Consider the following 22,272-nt stretch of genomic DNA (forward strand, 5'->3'; position numbering starts at 1 on the left):
CAAAATGTTATCCGACGATGATATGACTGTCCAATGTATTCAGGGCATCTCCAACACAGCGTCCTTTAAATCGGACTCACTATTCATCCACGGACACTTCTGGATGTGTCCAGAGACATAAATATAAAAGCCGGTCATTGAACCGTGTGCATCAAATCCGGATAGCAGGGGATGAGCTATGTGAATCTAGAGGACAAAGCACATGGATTATGAGGACATGTGGTTCAACTAACAGTGGACCAAGTGAAATCCCGCGACCGTTGTATGATGTCCGGACTCCTATAAAGCTTCCCAAGTTTATTTTTCATTTGGCAAAATTTGAACGCGTGGAATGAACCACGGAAGTTTGAGGTCCCTTATTGGATGGCAAAAAGTGTCCGAACCACATGGTCTGGAACTTTACGGACGTTACAGTCGGACCTAACAAATCCGGCCTCCTAAACAGTCACGGAACACATTCATGGGCATGCACTGACCGGTCACTCTTCAAATGTCCGTGTCCACAACAGGATACCTCAATAGTATATCCTTAAATCCATACAATATCACGCAACGTAAACTAAACTCACATACTACATATCGATCACATACATGGCATACAACTACTTCATCATACATGCCATCAGACTTTCAGAGATTGTCATGTTCTAAATACTAGAGCTATGGAGAAAGTTCAGCCAAGGCCGCCCTTGCCCCTGTCGTTTCCGTCTTTGTTGCGGAAGTAGCGGTCGAAGATGCAAAATGGATTGAGCCGAATCTGCTCACCGTCGGAGCTGTCTTGATCCATCACTAGCTTCCTCCTCCTCTTTGGGGGGCAGTCCAAGCGCCATTTGCGCCAACACAATAGATTTGCATCGAAGTGACTCTAATCGTGGAGCTGGGGTTTTCTCTCTCGACCAGCGGAAACCCATCTGGACGGCCAACTCCTTGTCCTCGCATGAGTGAGGTCCCATTTGACAGATCAAGAGATCTCAGAGTTGGATTCGTTGACTGTCATATTAGAGAAGGCTGGCCAAGAGCTTGGGAACGAAGTGGAGTTGCTAGGGTTTGGTTCTGGATGCGGATGGGACTGGTATATGTGGGTTAGGGTGGCCTTGTGTGTGACGGATCTGACGTGGTGGACGCGTCTAGACCTCTCCACATCTATTGACGTGGTGGACGCGTCTAGACCTCTTTTTTTTGGGGGGGGGGGGGGGGGGACGGGGGCAGTCCAAGCGCCATTTGCACCGACGCAATGGATTTGCATCGAAGTGACTCTGACCGCCGAGCTGGGGTTTCCTCCGGAGACCGGCGGAAACCCATCTGGACGGCCAACTCCTCGTCCTCGCATAAGATGAGGTCCCATTCGACGGATCAAGAGATCTCGGTGTCGGATCCGCTGCCTGTCATGTCAGAAAAGGCTGGCCAAGAGCTTGGGAATGGAGTGGAGTTTCTAGGGTTTGGTCCTGGATGCGGATGACACGGATATATGTGGGTCAGGGGGACTTGTGTGTGTCGGATCTGACGTGGAGGACGTGTCCGGGCCTCTTCATATCCGCCTTAGATATGGTCTGAATATGAAGGATGTCGGTCAGCTCGGACGGGCCAATACGAGGGATGCGGCTGATTCACGATTTCTTGACCGGTCACTGATCAGGCCATCCACCCGAACCATAGGGTGGTGTTTGAGGAATGCTTTCACCTAATATACCTTTTCTTGAACTGAAGTACCTAGTAGTCCACTGGATTATGAAAGACCATTGAGCTAATCCGCGGCACATGCAACATCGCCAAGTTGCCCATATTAGTGGCAGAAGAACATCGCCAAATGCATGAATGAAGTGTGAGCATAAAGAAGGAAGGCAAGGATCCAGCGAATCAGGCGGTGCATCCATCGGGGGTTGGCTTCTGGTCCAGTTCGAGTCCAAAGCCGCCGATTCCGAGGACCGGCACTAGCCCCCGGCGCCAAGGAGATCCGACAAGGACGCCGAGCGCCGCTGCCGCTCCGCCATCCAACCGCGCGAAAAAATCTCGGCTTCCCGTCGAGAAAAATCCAAGCCAATTCTCCCACGGGTCCTGCCACTGCCGCAGCGCTGCTCTGCTCCTCTTCTTCCTCGCCCCCTTTCCGAGCGAGAGAGGGGACAAGCGCTCCGTACATATACCTCGACTCACTGCCTGAAGCTGCTCGCCTGCTCCTGCTCTGCTCCGGTTCGCCAAGAAATACAGGAGAAGGGAGGGGAGGAGACTTGTCTTGTCACTTCTCCAGTGGTTCTTACTATCGGCGCGCTGGGTTGATCGAGCGGAGAACAGTGGTGGTGGTGGTGCTCAGCCGAGAGGTCAGGTCAGTGGTCAGGAGTTGGGAGCAGTGGACTGATTGTCTATCTCCCCCTCTCGTTCTCCGTTCCTTTTTGGAAGTGAAGCGATCCTCCTCCCCGTGGGTCTGCTGCCCGGAGGCTGGAGCTAGAAGAAGAAGCAGGGTAGCCTGCCTTGCTCGTTCCCCTTTCTGCTTCCTTCCAGGTCTGCTTTGCCGCTCATCTTCCAGGTTTGTTTTCCATGGATGGCTTCTCTTTCCTTTCGGGGATTGATGGATGGCTTTCCACGCCCAAGCTTCTTGCTTCGGCTCTCTTGGATGAATGGATAATGGAGTGTTGATCTTCCTTGCAGTCCCGGCGGCCGTGGCGGCATGGACGGCAATGGGAGATCGGCGGCGAGTCACAAGAAGCCTCTCGTGTAAGGACTTCTTTTCTTTTCTTCTTGAGAAATTTCCCCCCCTTTTTCGTTCGTTCGTTCGGGCATCCATCGATTGAGTCATGGGCCATGGCATCCGCAGCGCGGACAACGACCTGGTGGAGCTGCTGTGGCACAACGGGGGCGTCGTCGCGCAGCCGCAGACGCACCCGAGGCCGGCGCCCAGCGGCCTCGCCGGCGGTGGCGGGGAGACGGCCGCGTGGTTCGCGGACGACGTCGACGCGCTGGGGAACGACGTGTACGCGCAGCTCTGGAACAGCATTGCGGTGGGCGCCGCCCCGGACGTCGCGTGCGCGGCGCTCCCGGGGCCCAGCTCCCACCCTCCCCCGCCGCCGCCGCCGCCGCCGATGCCGAGCGGCATCGCCTCCAGCTGGACCGGCGGCGACATCGGCTCCACCTTCTGCGGCAGCAGCCTGGTCCCGGAGGTGCCGGCGGGGGGCAGGGAGGAAGCCAGCGCCGCACCGCCGTCGGAGGGGACGCGCGGGGCCAGCACGCGCGACGGCGGCGCCGGCACCTCGTCGTCCGGCGGGTCCGGGAGCAACTTCGGGGGCTCCGGCCTGCCGAGCGAGAGCGGCGGCCATGCCCACAAGAGGAAGGGCAGGGGCAAAGACGACTCTGATAGCCGCAGCGAGGTGTGTTCCTTGGTCCTGTTTGTCCCTATATTGCTCAGTTGCAATTTTTTCACCTGTACAAATTTTGCTTGAGCTCAAACTGAATAATGGAATTCAAGAGGAAATTGCAGGATGTGGAGTGTGAGGCCACTGAAGAGACCAAATCGTCGAGGCGGCACGGGTCGAAGCGGAGGAGCAGGGCAGCTGAAGTTCATAACCAGTCAGAGAGGGTGAGATCAGAGTCAGATGCTACTTGTGTTGCAATCTTACAGTTGAGCAAGGTGGCTTGTTTCTTATGGTGTATGTAATTTGTGCTGATGATGCAGAGACGAAGGGACCGGATCAACGAAAAGATGCGGTCACTGCAAGAACTCATACCCCACTGCAACAAGGTAAGAAATGAGTAGTATCACGCATCTTTTCTGATCAGGTGCAAGTCCCTGGAAGGCCTGGATTCATTCATTTCTGTTGGTGAATGGCGACATCTCTAATTATCACTTACATATGTTTCTTTCCTTTCCAATGTTTATTATTGAATTTCAGGCTGACAAAGCATCAATATTAGATGAGGCGATCGAGTACTTAAAGTCCCTCCAAATGCAAGTTCAGGTTAGGAGTTTACTGTTTCCTCTACCTGAACCCACAGACCTAACCCCAAATGGCATCATTTTTTGTTGAGAGAGAAATACGGCATCAGTTATTGGTTCCTAATTGAGACTGAAATCTACCTCAGATTATGTGGATGACCACCGGGATGGCGCCAATGATGTTTCCTGGTTCTCACCAGTTCATGCCGCCGATGGCCGTGGGCATGAATTCGGCATGCATGCCTGCGGCACAGGGTCTAAATCAGATGGCAAGAGTGCCATACATGAACCATTCTTTGTCAAATCACATCCCTATGAGCCCATCTCCAGCAATGAACCCTATGTACATTGCAAACCAGATGCAAAACATTCAGCTGAGGGAAGCAAGTAACCATTTCCTTCACCTAGATGGCGGGCAAGCAACGGCACCTCAGGTATAAACTGACCATAGTACCACTTCTCCTATGTTCTTAATTTTGGTGCAAGGGACTTCTCAGCCCTCTTTCATTGTTCACCTAGCTTTGGTTTCAATTCTTTGCAGGTAGCAGGACCATATGCTTATACACCACAAGTAGCACCGAAAAGCCAGATACCGGAAGTGCCGGATTGTACTGCTGTGCCAATTTCTGGGCCCGGACAACCACCTGCACCTGATGGAATTTAGAGTGACCTTGAACTAGTAAGAAGTTGTACTGATCCACACATGTTTCTTATTCAATGGCATCTGTGATGTCTAGATAACTTGAGCTGCATATCAGCACATCGGCACTGATCATTCTTTGACTGCTTATTAAGCTCTTGTGGTAGCCACCCTACATAAAAGAAAACTCACCGATTTATGCGTATCATTATTCATCTTGTATATGGAACCAGAGCTGTATACCGTTTCACATTTTATTAAAAAAAGAATAGTCTGGATGAGCAGTATGCAAAGCAATCCTCTTTTAGCTTAACCTTTCTCATGAAAGCTGACCAGTTGTTTTCATCTGATCTGTCATATAATCGACTATACGTTGGTGCCAATCTTTCTAGTTTTGACATCTTTGAACACTGTCGATAAATTTTTACAGTTGCGCGTCCATTTCATCATCAGTGAAGACGTGGATAACTTGAGAACTCAGAACCACTTGGTTTAACCATCCCTTTCTTGACATTTACAGGGTATGGACTGTGTCGCCGACCTGCACATGGGCCATCTTTCTGGAATTTTCTGAAAATACTAACATGATGAGAAGATAGTACCCATATTGCTGTTATATGTCTCGATCAATATGCGTCCGACATAAACACTAGAAGTATTTGTAAATGCTGATAACACTGTTCCCTCCCATTTATGTCGGAAAAGTATATCATCAGTACACGTCTAACTCCAATTCCCTCTGTGCATACTACTCACAACTTTCTATACAAAAATGTACTAACCATGATAGTATTAGGTTTGCACCCATTTGAAAATATACTTCTATGGCAAGCTTTACCTTTAATTTTTGTTTTATTGGTATTATCGTCTCCGAGACGTCTGGTTTATTCAAGAGAAGGGAAAAGAAAAGGTTTCAAGTTCTTGTTGTCAAATGGCCAACATCCAACCAACCAGATCCAGTGGGGGAGGAACAGAAGGGGTCAAAACAGTTATGTCCTACAGAAGCTTATTGGATATCAAAACCTTGCTCTTCTTTAAAGCCAAGGTACTACAGACCAATCAAGATTGCCTACCACACTGGCCTCTTACCTATGTTGCATCTCTCTTTAACACCATCACTTCCTTTTTGTGGGAAGATTTGGTCTGCAGGCGAAGAACGAACTTGCCGGGGCCGCCACGGAGCTGTCCGCTTCGCCGTGCCCGCCTGCGAGCGTGTGCGCACAGTCACTCCGGCGTTATGCTTATCGGCAAAGCTCCCTCGGCGAGCATCCTCGCTCCTGTGGCTCACATTCTGGGAGGGAAGTTCTGTGGTGATACAAGAGTTTGCGGTTTCTCTCCTGCTTTTGCCTGGAGTCCACGGCACCCAGCCCAGCCCAAGCCAAGTGCAGGCTGCTGTTGTTACATGGTCCTCCTGGCAACTACCAGATTCAGATGCTGCTCACCGGGGCCTGCCCGGTGCAACTGGCCGTGGGATCGTATCGTATCCCCTGAGCTTTCCTGTCTACCGCAACTGGTAAGATGCCGGATTCCCCTGGAACTTGCTGCTCACCTGTTGCAATCTCGGCGCTTTTCTTCTGGATGAAAATGACGCCCTTCGACGCGTGTTTGAGCCAAATAATTTTGTCTCTCCTTGTGCTGTGCTGTGCCGTTGTTTTCCTGGATTTTGTACAGTTTGTCAGTTGCATGCGTCGTGGTAGAAGGGTTTCTGCCTGTGTCTCGAAGTGTGGCTATGTGTTGGATGAACAAGTAGCAAAAATAGATTTTGCAAAAAAAAGGAGGATAGAAATAAAAATTGGCTTCGCCCGGGTTCGAACCGGAGACCTTCAGTGTGTTAGACTGACGTGATAACCAACTACACCACGAAACCTTGAGTGGTATGCTTCAATCATAAACGAATATATTTGTCCAGCATTCATGGAAGAAAGGGTCCGTACAGCTACAGGTTGGGCAAATTGGCACAAATTTCGGATAGGAGAGGGCGGGCACCTTTCATTTTTCTTTTGCATCGAAACTTTGTGGAGCTTTATTAGTATTTCCTCCGTTTCAAAATAGATGACTCAACTTTGTACTAAAGCTAGTGCAAAGTTGAGTCATCTATTTTAGAACGGAAGGAGTACAGAGTTAACAGACGATTACAGTCAATCAGCCTAGCTGTCCACAAGGAACTCCGGGCTCTTGTCTAGCCAGCTACCCCACAAAACAAAACAAAAATCTGGCCAGCTCTCAGTCACAGTGAGTGTGCAAGCAAGCTTCGCACACACATGTGCGGATTTATTGACAATCCTACTAACATGCTTGTTTGGAAAACTGAAAGATCTCTCCCTTGTTTCCTCAAGGATGCGTGAACGCAGCGACTGAAAGAGAAACGTCGTGCGGAAACAATCTATCATCCTTGATGACATGCGAGAAACAGCTTCTACCTTCTGTACTCGCTTGGTTGGACCATCGATAAGATCAGGGATATATCTTGGGTTACAAAAAATACCCCCTCTGTCCTACAATATAAGGTACTCCTAAATTGATATGCTCATAAATTGGCTGTAGTAACATCTTATGTTATGGGACGGAGGGAGTGCATATTATGCCTATATATACGGATAGAGGAATTACACATTTCATCTTGCAACTTGACAGACAGACGGAGGACGCGCACGGTTCAGTAGAGGGGCAGAACGCAGAAGCTACTCTGTTCTAGACTAATTTCTTCATATCTCAACATTCTTGTAGGGATGCGTATTATGGCGCTTCCTCTGAGCTCGAATGAGAGCAAGCTTAAGACGGGAACTTGTACTATCCGCTAGCTTCAGGTTCAGATATGCACGCCCTGATATTCTACAGAGATGAAAAAAAAAGACATGCGCTGTTCGCACCGTCGCCTGCCTCCGATTTCACAGCTCAATTCAGTCTCTGCAGTATATATAAACCATACAGACAAGAGGAGGGACTTGCTAGTTGTCACTGCAAGAATGTGCATGTCCCATGTTTCTCCACAATTCGTCAGTCAGTCCTGAGCTTCCCAAGCCAAATGAATCCACCCGTTGCCGGCACATGACACTAGCCAGGCCAACGGAACGGAAAACAACACGAAAAACCATCACCCTGAGGCCCTTCTCCCCACTACAAGAAGATCACACGCGAATCATTTGATGACGAGCTTCACAGACGGCGGGAGCCTGGAGCGGAGGGTCTCCCTGGCGGCCTCCCTCGCGCGGTCCCTCGCAGGCTTGTCGCCGACGTCTTCCTCCCTGACCCACCTGCCCAGCCCTTTGCAGAGATGGTGGTGCGGGTCGATCTGGAGATACGTCCTCCTCGACCGGGCGCCCGCGTGCACCAGGCACACCAAGAGCTCGACCAGCGGGGCCTGGGCGGCGAAACCGCCCACGGTGATGAAACGGAGCCTCTTGAGAGAGATGCCCTCGGGCCAGCTGACCTGGATGTCGTCCCGATAATGGTGGTCTCCGCTGCGTGCCTGCATACAAGGAAGGCCCAAGGACAGTGAGTCCATGATGTAGTGATGTGAGATTCAAAGACCCAAATATTCCAAGGCTCTTCTGGTACTCACTACCATTCACTAGCATAAGCATCGGTATATTATAGGTATGTGTAGGAAATTGTGACGCACAAGCTAGTATGAAGCTCACTTCAAATTTGACGAATTACATGGCTTCGAATTAAATGCTTGATACCATCTTAAGTAAATTGTGCCATGGTTTTATAATTCTAGATGACTTCATTTCAGGACTTGGAAACAGAACAAGGGTTGTTTATACAGACCTCAAGAACGTTATGATATACATAAGAGGAGAATGTAAAACTAATGATAAATGCTAGTATTTGATCCGTCGGCCCAAGTATGTTGCATGGAGTAGTTTCATTTATCGTATCCTAGAAGGCAAATAGTGTAACATAGAGAGGACTAAGATAATTCATTCTTTTATCTGTATGTAAAAAGGAAAATTACATTCTATTTTTTTATCTGAAGAAGAACAACAAGGAGAGCATTTAGGACATACTTCTAGCCGGAGTCTTTTAAGACAAGGAGTTGCCTTGACGAGATAAGCTACTCCACGAACATTATTCCAAGATGGCAAAATAAATAGGTTGATGAACTGTAATGCTGGGAATTTGATCGCGTAAAGTGTATAACTGGGCTTCTGCAGAAGAGCAAATGAAGCAGTTATGGAAATTCATTATCACTACAACAGTTAGAAACTGCTAACTGAGTGACTACATAACACTTGAAGATAGGGGAACAAAACACATAGATCTGAACTAACCTCCGATGGCCAAAGAAATGTCAAGGTGATTTTTCTGATCCTTTTCATGGCTTCTACACCGTCCGAAAGATAACTATTTCGGTTCTTGAAATTATTTGCCAAAAACCTCATACTGGGGGTACTAGCATAATTGATGTGTACCTCATGCCCATCATACTCGAAGATGAGTAGGCAGGTGGCGTGAATCTCAACACTCACCAGCTTTTTGCAACGAAATATATCCAAACATATCAGCACTTCATGGGAAATCCTTACATTAACAAGATCGTCACATCGTGCCAGTCTCAAATGGCGGAGAATAGGGCAGCAAGAGCAAATGTTCTGGACGCCGGCGTCGGTTATTGTGGCACGTACTAGATAAAGGCATACAAGGGAGGAAAAGGCACTGGAATCCAGCGGTGGCGTGAATATGCAATTCGTCAGGTCTAGCTTCCGCATCGAGGATCTTTGTCGCCCATCGCCAAAGCAATGCAAAGGGAAGTTATAACGATTTGCAGTCACCAAATGCTCCGGACAAGATGTCATGTCTTTACACAAGCTAAGTTTCACATCTTGTGCACCCGCCTCTGACGCAAACTGGACCCATTTGTCAAGGTGGGCAGCATGAGTGGAGTTCAAATCAAAACGAACCTCGAACACTCGAACACCAGTTCCATCATGGTGCAGCAACAGGTCATTTACCCTTTCAATGAATACCTCTGACCTTGGCCTCCTAGAGTCAGTGGAAGTGGTGCAATCTGAATTACCTCCAGCGAGAATATTGTCATCAAGAATAATAAAAGATCCTTTCCCCGATCTTGTGGAAGCAGTACTTGTCACTCTAGAATCGATCGAAAGCGACGCAAACATGTTTTCCAAAACATCATCCGATAAAGCGTTAGTCAAATTTCCAGCACTTTCTTGGCATGATTTTCTCTTCCTTTCCTTGGAACGATCTCCTGAAAGAAATATAAGATAGATTTATCGTTGCTAACATCAAAGGAATAGACAGCCTAATAATACTATAATACAAGTATCATATTTGTGACTCGAAATAAGAGAGGTAGGAGTTGGATTTCCTGCACCAAGCATCAATTGGGCATAAGCCTAGATATGGGAAATTTGACCAGCAGAGGCAACCTTTGCACACCATATAATGATGGCACAAGATACGATTATGTAGTACTTTCTAAGAAACAATTCATTTGATATTAAACGGCTATAAATAAATGGGATCACGGACAAATGGAAGTAGCGGTGCAACCTGAATTTTCTTGAGCGAGGACGCTGTCGATGGACAGCGACGCAAACATGTCGTCGAGATCTTCATGTGCCGATCCGCTGCTGCTTACGACCTTTCCAGTGTGACCTTGGGGTAATCTCCTCTTCTTATCCTCGCGACAATCTGCTGGAAATCAGAGCAATTAATCCACATTGGTTCAGTTGAGAACCATGAATGTGATTTTCAGTTCAGGCCTAAGCACACCAAATTCAACTAGTAGTTACATCTTGGAAGCGTTGTAGTGCTATATTATACTGACAAGTGACATCCCATGAGACCGAATGCGCGAAATTACCTCAACCATCATCTATTCGAACGAGGGGACTGCCTTAATCTCACACCGGCGGACAACCCTAGGCCCCAACTAGGGTAAGCAAAACGTGTTTGGGTGGGCTATTCGATTCACAAGTTAGCAATTAATTAATAATCCTACCGTGCTAAAAATAGAGTTGCGATCGAGTCGAGGGCACTGATCGGCCGATCGAGAGGGAGAGGAGACCTGGTTGTAGGTTTGCCGGCGTCCACGGTGATGCGCGGCTCATGCCGCCGGCGAGGGTCGACCGACCAGGGATCGGCGGTTCCTAGGGGGTGGAGGAGGAGGAGGGTTTGGACTTCGGAGAGACCACGATACGAACGCAGGGGCGGGGGAGTCGAGGCGGCACACACACCGACACCGACACCGGCACCGGCACCGGCCGGAAATCGCACTGGGCAGGGGAGGGAATTGCCGGTAGATTTTCCGTCGAGTTCGTTGGCCGGGGGGCGGGGTAGGGGCCGGGGGATATATGGGGGAAGGCAAGTTGTACTCAACTCACCAGTCCCGCGGTCCGACTCTTTGTCCCGCTCGGTGTGCCTCTGTGCCGTCGATCCCGGCCCCTACTCCCCATCCAACGGCCCAAACACTTTTTGTAGAATACATATCAGCTTCTGAAATTACGCGTAACTGCGAGTAAGGCTGCCCATAATGGGAGTATTATAGATAGTATCATGCATGTCTACTAAGCAATTTTGATGAGGTGGCATAAAAATAAATGAAAAAAGAGATGCTTCGGAGTATCATATCATATTAAATGATGTGCTGCTTTGTGTCATGCATGACAATAAATGTAGTCATGTATGATACCAACATATAATACTATGCATTACGGGTGTGATATCATACACCAGTATCATATGCATGATACTAGTATATGATACTCCCCATTACAACCAGCCTAAGCCAAGCTGCAATTTTCGGGGAAAGCATGAACCGACGCGTAACTGCGAGTAAGCCAAGCTGCTTCCTGCCTTCCTTTATTAATTACTGCATACTTCTCTACTTGTTTTATGGGCAGTGAATTCTGCATCAACCTTTATTGTCAGTCCGTTCTTCTTCTTTTTCTTTTGAGGATAGTCCGTGCTTCTTTCTATTGTATGTACTGACATTTTGCTGCTATGGATTTTATTTCACTTAGTACTACTATTAACCTGTCCTCGTTCATTGCTGATACTAGATAACACCCCGCGCGTTGCTGTGGAATGTGTGCATCAATTAAATTGGTTAACGGTTGAAAGCTAATAGGAAATATTATCATATTATAGTAAATATACTGCATTCTCTACAAATAATAACTTGCATTTGGACACAAAAATAATGTTTGGTAGGAAACTACCGGAATTCTCAACAACACAAAATGGGAGGTGATACAATGCATTCATGGATGTATATTTGCAAACATACACCACACTCATCAGGTTTATTGTACCTCCAAGTCCAACACACCAATTCAGTAAAGGCTTGTGTGTGTGCAGAAAGGTTCAGGAAGAAAATACAACCGAAAAAATTCTAAGGTGATAATTACTAAGAAAACACAACACATATGTAGAGAACATACCTATATATGAGACTGACAGCTGCATCTCAAAATTTCTTTTATAAGTTCTGAGATACATATACATCGAGGTATAACATAGTTGAAGGTGCAGATTTGTACAGATACATTAAAAAACATTTATTTACTTCTCTGATATTTTGCCTCGTAATTTTAAAAGAAAAAGATGCAAGTATCCGGTTTGATTTCTACCGATACAATACATTGTGCAAGCGTATAAATATTCATGCAAATAGCAACTGAGTAGACCATACCAACTCTATGTCTGGTCAACTTCGATATCTGCAATTAATATCCAGTCAGAAAACAAATACTGCATCTAAGCATAACCAATTTTGATTCTTCATACTTCCTTCTAACATCGAGTGAATCCAAACATTTGTTGATTCTTGATTTAATATAAAAAATAAGCTTATCGAAGGAGGTACGAATGACAGGAACACCATCCCCTAAAAGTGAAATACTTATCCCCTCCAACAAAAAACTAAAATACATCACTGAGTTGTGAGGTCGGAGAAGGTATATGTAACATGTGAAAAAGATAGACCTGTCACATAAGACTGAAGTGTTCCTGTCATTTCCACCAAACCTGGAAAGAAGAATAAATTGTATGGGCAAAACCTTTCTACAACGAAATGGATTCAGAATCCAAAAGATACTTCATTGTTGCCGTCCACAGTTGGTACAGATAATGAATTCCATTGAGTCTATGACAGCATAAAACGGTTCTGACCCAACAGGGTAAGTCGATGTCGGGCACCATGGCACAAGAGGAGATGGTTGCCGAGACGTGCGGCAGGGAAGAGTGGCGCAGCTACATCACACCGCAGATATGCATCTGCGCCATATTGTCCACGTCCTAGTAAAGATCTAGAAAAACACAATTTATTAATATGTCCATATCAAGAAGATTCACCGTATTATCCAACATGAATCAGTGGCCGTAAGATTGCTCCTAAAGGACTGAAAACTACGTTGCGCGGATACTTCAGAAAGCGCGCGTATCCAGCCGGATACTGCCCCGATACGTTTCCCGTATGTATCCCTTGATTTTTTTTTAATTTAAAAAAAAGAAAATAATGTTTGATATTCCTAGGATACTTCTGTGATACTTTTTGGATACCCGAAACCCCTCGTTTGACGTGAAATCCCCTCAATAGTAAAGGCACACCTTTTGAAGATACCTAACATGATTGTGAGTTCATGCCAAAACATGACTGTCAATGTTCTTGTTCAATTGAAAGGCGATCAAGAGAAAGCCAATGCATTGATTGGAACAACAAACCCAGAAAAATCCCACTGCCAATTAATGAAAGTTGACCTAGTGCAAGAAAACAAAGGGAATAATCCTATTGAGGCATGTTTTGACCTAGAAGCTCTATTTTGTTTTCAATCTTTTTCATAATTAATATATGTAATACCTGTATATAAATGTATCCCCGTATCTATGTTTTCAGAAAATTGGCGTATCGGGCGTATCCCTATATCGCGTATCCGGTACATATCCAAGTATCCGTGCAACGTAGACTGAAAACACATTAAGTTGATACCTGTCGACATGCACATGACAAAGAAAGTGAAAACTATGTAAATTTGGGGACTAAGGATGAGATAACCATAGCCTGGTCTTCGTGGTTAGTGTTGTCAATGAGCTCCTTGTGACCGAGCTTGGCAGCGACGGGCCATGGACGGAGCTTCATTCGATGACTTGCAGACTTGCATTCGCTTTGCATAATAGTAAGATCTCAAATCCCCGTTTCGTAGATCTGAAGGATGCAGGAGACGAAGAAGGGGATGAAGAGGGTCAGAGGAGAAGCCAGGGAGATTTGTAGAGGCAAGGACACGCGCTGGTTCCATTGGTGGGGAGAGGATGGGACATGGTCATTTGGTTAAATCTAAATGCTTTCTTCCACATTTGCTGGGTAGTGTGCACTGGAGGCTGCATTCTGACCGGGAAATCCCGTCGATCGTGGCGGATAAAACTAAATAAGTGCATGCGCCAGTCATGGGCTACCAGTACGTGCGTGGGCCATGAACGACCAAACTTACCAGGTATCTCTTGCACAACGGTTTTCTTTTTTGAGTAAATGTAAACCAGGCGGCCATGACGATTAGCGATGAGTTTGAAAGCACCGGGAAAGGTGAAAATTTTCCTGTGGAGATGTCTGCATGATGCAATTCCCTGCCGTTGCGTGCTAGCTAATAGGCACATATCACAGTCCGCTCAGTGCCCAATTTGCTCACGATTTGCAGAAGATATAGCACATCTCTTATTTAAATGTGATAGAGCACAGGAGATTTGGAGGGGGCTCGGACTGCATGAAACAATAGCCAAAGTAGCAATACCGGGTCGATCGGGCGCTGAAATCATTGAGATATTCCTGTGCGATCCAGAACACAACACTAAATATATGGACCAGGTGGTCTTGCCTGAATTGATTGCGGTGGCATCATGGTATTTGTGGTGGCAGAGGAGAAGCATAACTCGGCAGGAACCAGTGCAATCTCCAACGCGGACGAGCCAGGCGATTCAAGCTCTGTCTTTGAACTTCGTACGGGCTGCATGCAAACCAACGATGATCCCGCGTCTTATTCACTGAAAAAAACCACTACTGAATCAGTTGGCCCTCAATGTCGACGCTGCGTTTTCAGAGGATACTAACTCGGGGGCATGCGGCGCCATTATCCGGGACAGGGGGGGGGGGGGCTTATTTGTTGCGGCATCTACGGCAAAACTTGAACATGTCGCGGACGTGGTATCGGCGGAAGTTGCAGCTCTGGTTGAAGGCTTAAAATTGGCTAATACAGTTAGGAGCAACTCCTTGTTGGTGCAAACGGATAGTCTGATTTTAGTGGAGGCTCTCCAACAAAACTCTGGGCACTCGATGGTGGCAGGCCCAATTCTTGAAGAATGCCGTTTACTGATAGTTAATTTTGGAAAGGTCGTTATTGAGCATTGTAACCGCGAATCAAATATGGTGGCTCATGTGCTAGCGCAGAATGGAATTGTTGATCCACCAAACTTGTGGTTGGACTCACCTCCAGGTTTTATTTCTAATTATTTAGCGGACGATATAAGTGTTGTTTAATTTTAATAAAGCTAGCCATGATGGCCTTTCCCTCAAAAAAAACAACGATTAGCGATGATTAACCTGTGGGGTCAACAGCGGAAGGGTGTGGTATGCATGTGCATGTTTTTGGTAACGGAATCCATGCAGGATGGTAGATGCTGATGTGGGTATGCTCATGTTAAGATAATTAGGTTAGTGGAGATGAATCTTTTAGGTATATAGGATTTATTTTAAATTTATTTATTTTTGATCCGAACCAGCGGGAGCTCTACTTTTGCATTATAGAAGGGGAGAAAAAAATGTTACAATTACAAAGACTGAATGAAAAGAGGGAAACTATACATGAAAACAGGGATCAGTCACAAGGAAGGGGCCTCGTTGAAAAGGATTTTGAAAAACCCTTCTATTCCTCTCGTTCCACAAATTCCAGGCAACATAACCAGTGATGGTTATGTCCAAGCTAAGGCCATCTTTTGGGGGTGCCCATATTGATCCGAGACCACCACTACCGAACCGAAGTAGCAGCGAGAGCGATGCTAGCCAGACGTTGATGAGAGATCATCAGCTGAGACCAAAGTTCCTTCGCAAACGGACACTGAAGTAGACCGTGGCCCGCGGTGTCCCACCGGGAGATTCGTTCCAATTTTGATTGTGTGCATCTTGCTATGTAGTAATGCAGATGCTGGGTATTCGCTCATTTGCAGTTATATAAGCTTGATTTAAGTTTCAAAGAAAATATCATTAATCAGGAAAAAGAACAATTCGAGTCGTGCTTCTCTGTTTTCAGTACAGTGCCACATTGCCAACTGCGTTGAGCGTGCTTGCGCCATGCACTGTTCCATGTTCATGGTTGCCTTTGTTGATGATGAACAGTTTGAGGCCCACATCGAGCTCATTTGTGAACAGTCTCTTCAGGTATCAAGATGGACGAAGGGGGACAACAAGCCAGTGGGAAAGGAGGCAGCTTGATTGTTCTTGGACCATGCATCGTTCTACGTCAATATCTTTCTGTTGACGTCGAAGAGCCCGTGACGTGCGTTGAGCTCTTCCTACGGGTGCTGATGAATCAGCTCGTCAATATCTTTATGTCCCCTATTTTTGTTTGATGTTGAGGATCATTTGGATTAGGTTTACCCCCAAAAAAGGTAGCTTTTTTCGGGGAAGTTGTTTTAGGGAAGTAATTTCCAAAGCAATAAAAAACTGCAATGTACACAAATAATATGTTTCATTATTATTAGTCGCCTAATAATTATTCACATCTTGGTTGACACTGATGATCGTTGATCTGGCTATGAGATCCGTGCAAAAACTTCATATTTTTATGAATTATTAGAAAAACCAAAAAATCACTAGATGGATGAATTATTACATCCTGGTAAACATTATTTTACATATTTATGACATATGAAATCGATCGAGAATTAGTGAATTCTCAGTCAACTAATATGAATGCATTGTTTTTGAATTTGTATGAATACATTTGTAAAATCAATCAAGAATATCTGAGACATAGCTCCCTATTTTCCATAACATTTACATTATGTTTCCCACCAACCACAAAAAGTTGCTTACATCAATCAAAAAGGAAGTTCCCATGCCTCTTTTTTGCTGAAAATTTCAGATCTATTCATCTTCAATCATGACAGTATAACGAACACCGAAATAATAAAAAACACATCCAGATCCATAGACCACCTAGCGAGGACTACAAAGGATGTTCCTATGCTGCACATGTAAAAAACATGTAGTCGTCATGCACAAATGAAAGTAATAACTATCACAGATATTAAAGAATTGCCCATTCCAAAATGAGAGAAAAAGGTTCAAATCTATACCTAGTAATAAAAGGAGGTGTTCTAGAAAAGCTAATAAAGAGAGTTGATATTCTTGTCTGTCATAATATTTTGTAGAAAATCCCTACTGTTTCTGATAATCAAAACGCTATCCAGTTTTAAGTCAGATTTTCACTTATGCAGAAACTCCCCTATATTTCTGGTAATCAACCTGCAACTAGTTTTAAGTCGGATTTTTTGCTTTTTCAGAAAACCCTTGATATTTGGGTTAATCAACCCAACATTACATATCAAATGCTTTAAAATATATTTATATCTTTGAAACCCTAAGTCCAAATTTAACATGTTATATATGAAATTTGATTAGAAAAATATGTAAAATCTGAATATGATATTATTTTACCTGTTAGTCATTAAAAAGACTATTTAGGGTGCAACCTTAATCAGTCCATCTTTCTTTCACATGCCGATCTCAAATCAATATTCAAAGAATGCACCCACGGTTTCATACTGAAATCTATAAAAAAGACTTATATTTAGGAACGGAGGGAGTATCAAGGATTCACATCCATAATAGTTTAACATGATAAGATAGTACTAACTTGTATTATCATGATATGATCGACTTGCATATCATGGCTAGTTTTATATCCAGAAGGCTCGGATATCATCAAAGAGCGGATCAGCGTGACGCAGCAACTCGAAGCATCGAACCCGGCGGCGCTTGGCAGTAGTCAGTTGTCCATTCTTGTCATACTTGAGGGTGAATGTTATGAGCTGGAGCAGATGGCGACGAGGTAGGTTCTCCTCATTCACCTTCTCCTTGTAAGGGTCGCTCTCGTCGACGTCGACGTCATCTTCCTGGTAAGGGTCGCCCTCGTCGTCGTGGTCGTCGCCTTTTTACCATACACAATAGAGAAGCACTGCAGGATGCAGAACTTGCTCCTGCCTCCCATGTAGACGAGGTCTGCACCAAGGTGCTCCTCGCCGGGGTCCCCGCACAACATCTTCTCCTTGCTGAGCCGCCACAGGGGCGCCATCTCACTGCCAGCATCGTCGGCTTCGACGGGCGGCACGTCGGAGGAGCAGAGGTGGCCGAGGGTGTCCTTGTCCCCGGAGAGGCCGACCCAGGCATCGAGCGCGGGGTCAAAGAGGGCCTGGCCTTTGAACGGCAGCTTCCACCTGCCGTGCTGCTTCCACACGGCGACGCCGTCCTCGGCGCCGGTGTCGAGGGTGAAGGTAGCGGGGGCGCCTTTGTTGACGGTGCTGACGAAGAGCGTCTGGCCGTCGGGGTGCGCCGCGTGGCAGGTGACGTCGACGCGCCGGAACGGCGGCTTGTCGGCCAGCTTGTCCCACGACCACGCGAAGCTGCTGCGCTCCGGCGGGGGAGGGTAGAGGAGCTTGGTCGAGGACCCGGCGTCCACGGAGACCACGTTGCGGCCGACCGGCATGTAGATCGGGGTGTGCGGGCACGTCCGGCTGTGGGGGCGAGGGCCGAGGGTGAGGCTCCGCGAGTGCACGTCAAAGACGGGGACGGCGTGCTCCGGCCAGCCGCAGTCCGTGATCAGGATCTTGGTGCCGCTGGCGACGAAGAACTCGCCCGTCTGAGCAGGCAGGCGGATGAGGGCCTCCGGCAGGAGCGACCACGCGGCGCCCACCGTCTCGATCTCCCCGTCCTCGTGCCGCGCCGCGTCGTCGTCGGACTCGTAGTCCGATGACAGGTCCATCTTTCGGATGGCGTACCCGTCCCCGTCGTCGACCACGAAGTAAAGGTGGCTTTGCTGGCGCTGACGCTTGGCCTTCCGGCCGACGCCCAGCACGTCGGAGTGGCGCTTCGACGACATCGATCGTCCCTGGTGTTTCTCCTCTTCGCTCCCTTGTTTTCCTACCGAATACTACTCAGATCCGATTCGTTCCTTCTGTTATTATGCCTTCTCTTATCCTTGTATAAAACGATCCGCATGAAATTGGAATCCAATCCAGATTGAAACTGCCATCCAGCAAACACGATCCATCATTGTCTGTCTAGGACACATCTAGATGTGACATAGTTATATCACATCTAAGCTGATTTTCACTCTGTTTGTGGTCTATTTTTTTTGTCCTAGTTTTTTTTGTTTCTTGTTGATGCATTATATACTTGTGAGAGGTTAGATGTGACATTCTTAAAAAACATCTAGATGTGAATTAGACAAACTGCATTAAATAGATCCATATCGATCGGCCAAATCACGATGGTAACTTCGCCAACGGACATGAAAGGCCCCTCCCTACCCGTCGTCCCCGACTACGTCATCATGGACATCCTCGCGCGGTTGCCGGCCAAGTTCGCGGGCTGGTGCCGGTGCCTCTCCCGCGGCTGGGCCACCACGCTCTCCTCAGACGACTTCGCCGATCGCCACCACCGCCTCGCCAACCACCGCCACAGCCCTAGGGTGTTCTTCTTGCATCACTCGTGCCGCGACGGACCGCTGAATCGCTGATGCACGTCTGGTCGCAGCAGGACAACCCTAACGGTGCACCATCCACCTTGCTTTCTCCAAAAGCTGCCAATGCCAAAAGGCCCTTACGAGTCGCCACACCTGAGTGCCATGGCCTCGCCGTCTTTCAAACACTGGGCACACGCATCAACTATCTGTGCAACCCGTCAACTGGTCAGATGGCGACACTCCCAGAGCCCCAGAACAAGTCATGGTACCGGGACAATTTTTCCAGTGGACACTATGTAAGTCTAGGGCTTGGCTATGACGCACATACGAAGATACATACAGTTGTGCGGATCCACTATCAGGGCCTGGGATGTGATCATGAGGGTCTCCCATGGTCCGTGGAATGCGATCTCTATGTTGTCAATTCGATTGGGCGCTGGCGGCCGATCCATGAGAGGCCGCCGGCTTGGGTAAAACCTGATCGGCCAAGTGTCTTTGCACAAGGACACATATATTGGTTAGCCGAACAGAAAATCGACATCATACCTACTGAGATGGTCATTTTATCATTCTCTCTCGCTGACCATACGTTTGGGACTCTGCCACCGCCACTTGGTATGGACAAGGACATACAACACCAGTTGACAAAGCTCGACCAACACTTATGCTTCATTTCCCATAATCGTTTGAGCTCGTGTTACGAAATTTGGCTGCTTCCCGAACATGGTGCACACATGTGGAATTTGTATTGTCGAATGGACATGAAAAAGGTGTCACTGGATTTGACCAACCCGTTTTTGAAATGGATATACCCACTGGCCACTATCAGCAATGGTAGTCACATCCTCCTCGCACGACCCTGCTTGTTGGCCCATGTGAACAACTACTCCCGATTGTGTGCATACAACCTAGCAACCGGTGACGTTGAGGACATCTTTAGTGAAAGCAGCATGGTCTGCGACGGCATCATATGCTCGATGGATGCCACACTGTATGACGAAAGCATCATCTCGCCTAGGTGACGTGGCCTGGTTGCGACCTATGACAGACTAGGTAGGTCTCTTGAGTTGATGGTATAGGGAGGTAGCTGGTTTTGCTTGTAAAGTAATGGAGCGTGTATGTAATGGGGCCATTACTCGCTTCGTTAGGCCTTGTTCGGTTACACCCCTCTACAAGAGGATTGGAGCTTATGGAAGGTCCAATACAGATGTAAAACTAGATGGAAGCGTTGAACTCTTTGCTTGGGCGCGGTTGTATATATATGATGGGTGCCGTGGCTTACAAGAATAGATCGAGAGGAGATAGATCACGTTCGGTACAGGAGGTTTGAGGAGATAGATCAGAAGAAGAGATAAGAAGAGATACAAGTTAAACACCTTTCCTTTCCCTATACAACATCTTCTAACACTCCCCCTCAATCTAAACCTCAAGGAACTTTTGCAAGGTTAAGATTGTACTTGAACTCGTCCAATCTCCTCATGGTGAGAGGTTTTGTGAAGCCATCAGCAAGTTGATCTCCACTAGGTACAAACCGAATATCAAGGAGCTTTCGAGCTACCCTTTCTCTGACAAAGTGGAAATCAACTTCAATATGTTTAGTGCGTGCATGAAAAACAGGATTGGCTGAAAGATAGGTTGCACCAATATTATCACACCATAATCTTGCAGCTTGTGGAGCCTTGATTCCAAGTTCATAAAGCAAAGTCTGTATCCACATTACTTCAGCTGTAGCATTTGCCAAGGCTTTATATTCAGCCTCTGTACTTGATCGTGAGACAGTAGCCTGTTTTCTTGCACTCCAGGATATAAGATTAGTTCCCAGAAACACAGCAAAACAACCTGTGGATCTTCTATCATCAGCACACCCAGCCCAGTCTGCATCAGAGTAAGCAGTAACAAGCAGAGATGAAGATTTGGTAATTTGAAGTCCAAGTCCTTCAGAAAACTTAAGATACCTTAAAATCCTTTTGACTGCAGTCCAGTGAGTTGTTCTAGGTGCATGTAAATACTGACATACCTTATTCACAGAATAAGAAATATCAGGACGTGTAAGAGTCAAATATTGCAAAGCACCCACAACACTTCTGTAATTAGTTGCATCCTCTGGTCCAAGAGCTTCTCCACTTTCAAGAGTAGGTTTCTCAGAAGTTGAAATTGGTGTGCTTACAGGCTTACAATGTTGCAGTCCTACTCTTCTGAGTATGTCAGTAGTATATTTTTCCTGAGTAAGAAGAATACCATCCTTAACCTGCTTGACCTCTATGCCAAGGAAATAGTAAAGATCTCCCAAATCCTTGAGAGCAAACTCTAATTTAAGATCTTTAAGCAAACAAGTGGTAGCATCTGGACTTGAACTTGCAACATGTAACGCCCTCGATGCAGCTATAGCTCCCACGTGTCGAGGCACGACTTAGAGACATAACCGCATTGAAAGCAATGTCGCAAGTCAGGCAATCATTACAACATCCCATGTAATATATAATAAAAGGGGGAGAACATAGTTGGCTTACACTCGCCATGTCACATCAAAGTACATAAATAACATCCATCATACAAACACTCATGGCCCGACTACGGCGCCAAAATGGAAAAGAACCCAACATGCGACAAGGCCCTGAATCGAACCCCAACTAGGCACCACTACTGATCATCGGGAAAGGAAACATAATAACGCTGAGAGTCCTCGTCGAACTCCCACTTGAGCTCGTACTCGTCACCTGGAGCGGAATCACCTGGACCTGCATCTGGAGTTATAGTATCTGTGAGCCACAGGGACTCAGCAATCTCGCACCCTCGCGATCAAGACTATTTAAGCTTATAGGAATGGATAAGGCAAATATATGTGGAGCTGCAGCAAGCGACCAGCATATATGGTGGCTAACTTATCCGCAAAAGAGAGCGAGAAGAGGAGGCAAAGCACAGCGAGAATCTAGAGGAACAACCTGCGCAAACATAACTCCAACACCGGGTCCACTTCCCGGACTCCGCCGAGAAGAGGCCATCAC

At 46.8% G+C, this 22,272-nt stretch overlaps 3 protein-coding genes and 1 non-coding gene across 9 annotated transcripts; 1 reads left to right on the plus strand and 3 right to left on the minus strand.

The window, feature by feature from the left end:
• The first annotated feature begins 1,820 nt into the window (after positions 1–1,820).
• On the plus strand, positions 1,821–6,391 carry LOC125510822 (transcription factor PHYTOCHROME INTERACTING FACTOR-LIKE 13-like). Of its 5 annotated transcripts, none has more exons than XM_048691525.2 (10): positions 1,821–2,496; positions 2,644–2,709; positions 2,810–3,359; positions 3,458–3,568; positions 3,665–3,730; positions 3,882–3,947; positions 4,072–4,359; positions 4,467–4,604; positions 5,086–5,610; positions 5,702–6,391. In XM_048691525.2, exons 2-8 carry the CDS (start codon positions 2,663–2,665, stop codon positions 4,587–4,589), a joined length of 1,251 nt encoding a protein of 416 aa, XP_048547482.1. In that variant the 5' UTR covers positions 1,821–2,496; positions 2,644–2,662; the 3' UTR covers positions 4,590–4,604; positions 5,086–5,610; positions 5,702–6,391. The 5 variants fall into 5 exon arrangements, with proteins under 5 accessions (XP_048547482.1, XP_048547481.1, XP_048532044.1 ...); XM_048691524.2 differs by having other exon boundaries at positions 1,823–2,521; XM_048691521.2 differs by having other exon boundaries at positions 1,877–2,521; positions 5,715–6,391.
• Positions 6,359–6,432, minus strand: TRNAV-AAC (transfer RNA valine (anticodon AAC)). The gene has a single exon. It is a non-coding gene; the product is annotated as a tRNA-Val (tRNA).
• Positions 6,433–7,451: 1,019 nt separating this feature from the next.
• On the minus strand, positions 7,452–10,886 carry LOC125526921 (uncharacterized). 2 transcript variants are annotated; one of them, XM_048691520.2, is made up of 5 exons: positions 10,603–10,886; positions 10,086–10,226; positions 8,843–9,780; positions 8,579–8,719; positions 7,452–8,034 (listed from the first exon to the last, which is right to left on the minus strand). In XM_048691520.2, exons 1-5 carry the CDS (start codon positions 10,643–10,645, stop codon positions 7,705–7,707), a joined length of 1,593 nt encoding a protein of 530 aa, XP_048547477.1. In that variant the 5' UTR covers positions 10,646–10,886; the 3' UTR covers positions 7,452–7,704. The 2 variants fall into 2 exon arrangements, with proteins under 2 accessions (XP_048547477.1, XP_087378012.1); XM_087521886.1 differs by having other exon boundaries at positions 10,086–10,229.
• Positions 10,887–17,650: 6,764 nt separating this feature from the next.
• LOC147973113 (uncharacterized) lies at positions 17,651–18,852 on the minus strand. Its single transcript, XM_087524577.1, has one exon. The coding sequence runs from the start codon at positions 18,680–18,682 to the stop codon at positions 17,651–17,653; it is 1,032 nt and encodes a 343-aa protein (XP_087380703.1). The 5' UTR covers positions 18,683–18,852.
• Positions 18,853–22,272: the final 3,420 nt, after the last annotated feature.

This window comes from Triticum urartu, chromosome 5A (genome assembly GCF_056163025.1).
Source record: "Triticum urartu cultivar PI428250 chromosome 5A, HENAU_Tu73, whole genome shotgun sequence".
In the NCBI taxonomy this organism is placed as follows: Eukaryota; Viridiplantae; Streptophyta; class Magnoliopsida; order Poales; family Poaceae; genus Triticum; species Triticum urartu.

Excerpts from the sequence above, each read along its gene's own strand:
- LOC125510822 (XM_048691525.2), top strand. The coding sequence starts at position 2,663 with ATGGACGGCAATGGGAGATCGGCGGCGAGTCACAAGAAGCCTCTCGT. Across the intron at positions 2,710-2,809 it reads AGTCACAAGAAGCCTCTCGT|CGCGGACAACGACCTGGTGG; the intron begins GTAAGGACTTCT and ends TGGCATCCGCAG. Across the intron at positions 4,360-4,466 it reads GGCAAGCAACGGCACCTCAG|GTAGCAGGACCATATGCTTA; the intron begins GTATAAACTGAC and ends AATTCTTTGCAG.
- LOC125526921 (XM_087521886.1), bottom strand. The coding sequence starts at position 10,645 with ATGAGCCGCGCATCACCGTGGACGCCGGCAAACCTACAACCAG. Across the intron at positions 9,781-10,085 it reads CCTCGCTCAAGAAAATTCAG|GAGATCGTTCCAAGGAAAGG; the intron begins GTTGCACCGCTA and ends TATTTCTTTCAG. Across the intron at positions 8,720-8,842 it reads CATTTCTTTGGCCATCGGAG|AAGCCCAGTTATACACTTTA; the intron begins GTTAGTTCAGAT and ends GCTCTTCTGCAG.
- LOC147973113 (XM_087524577.1), bottom strand. The coding sequence starts at position 18,682 with ATGTCGTCGAAGCGCCACTCCGACGTGCTGGGCGTCGGCCGGAAGGCC.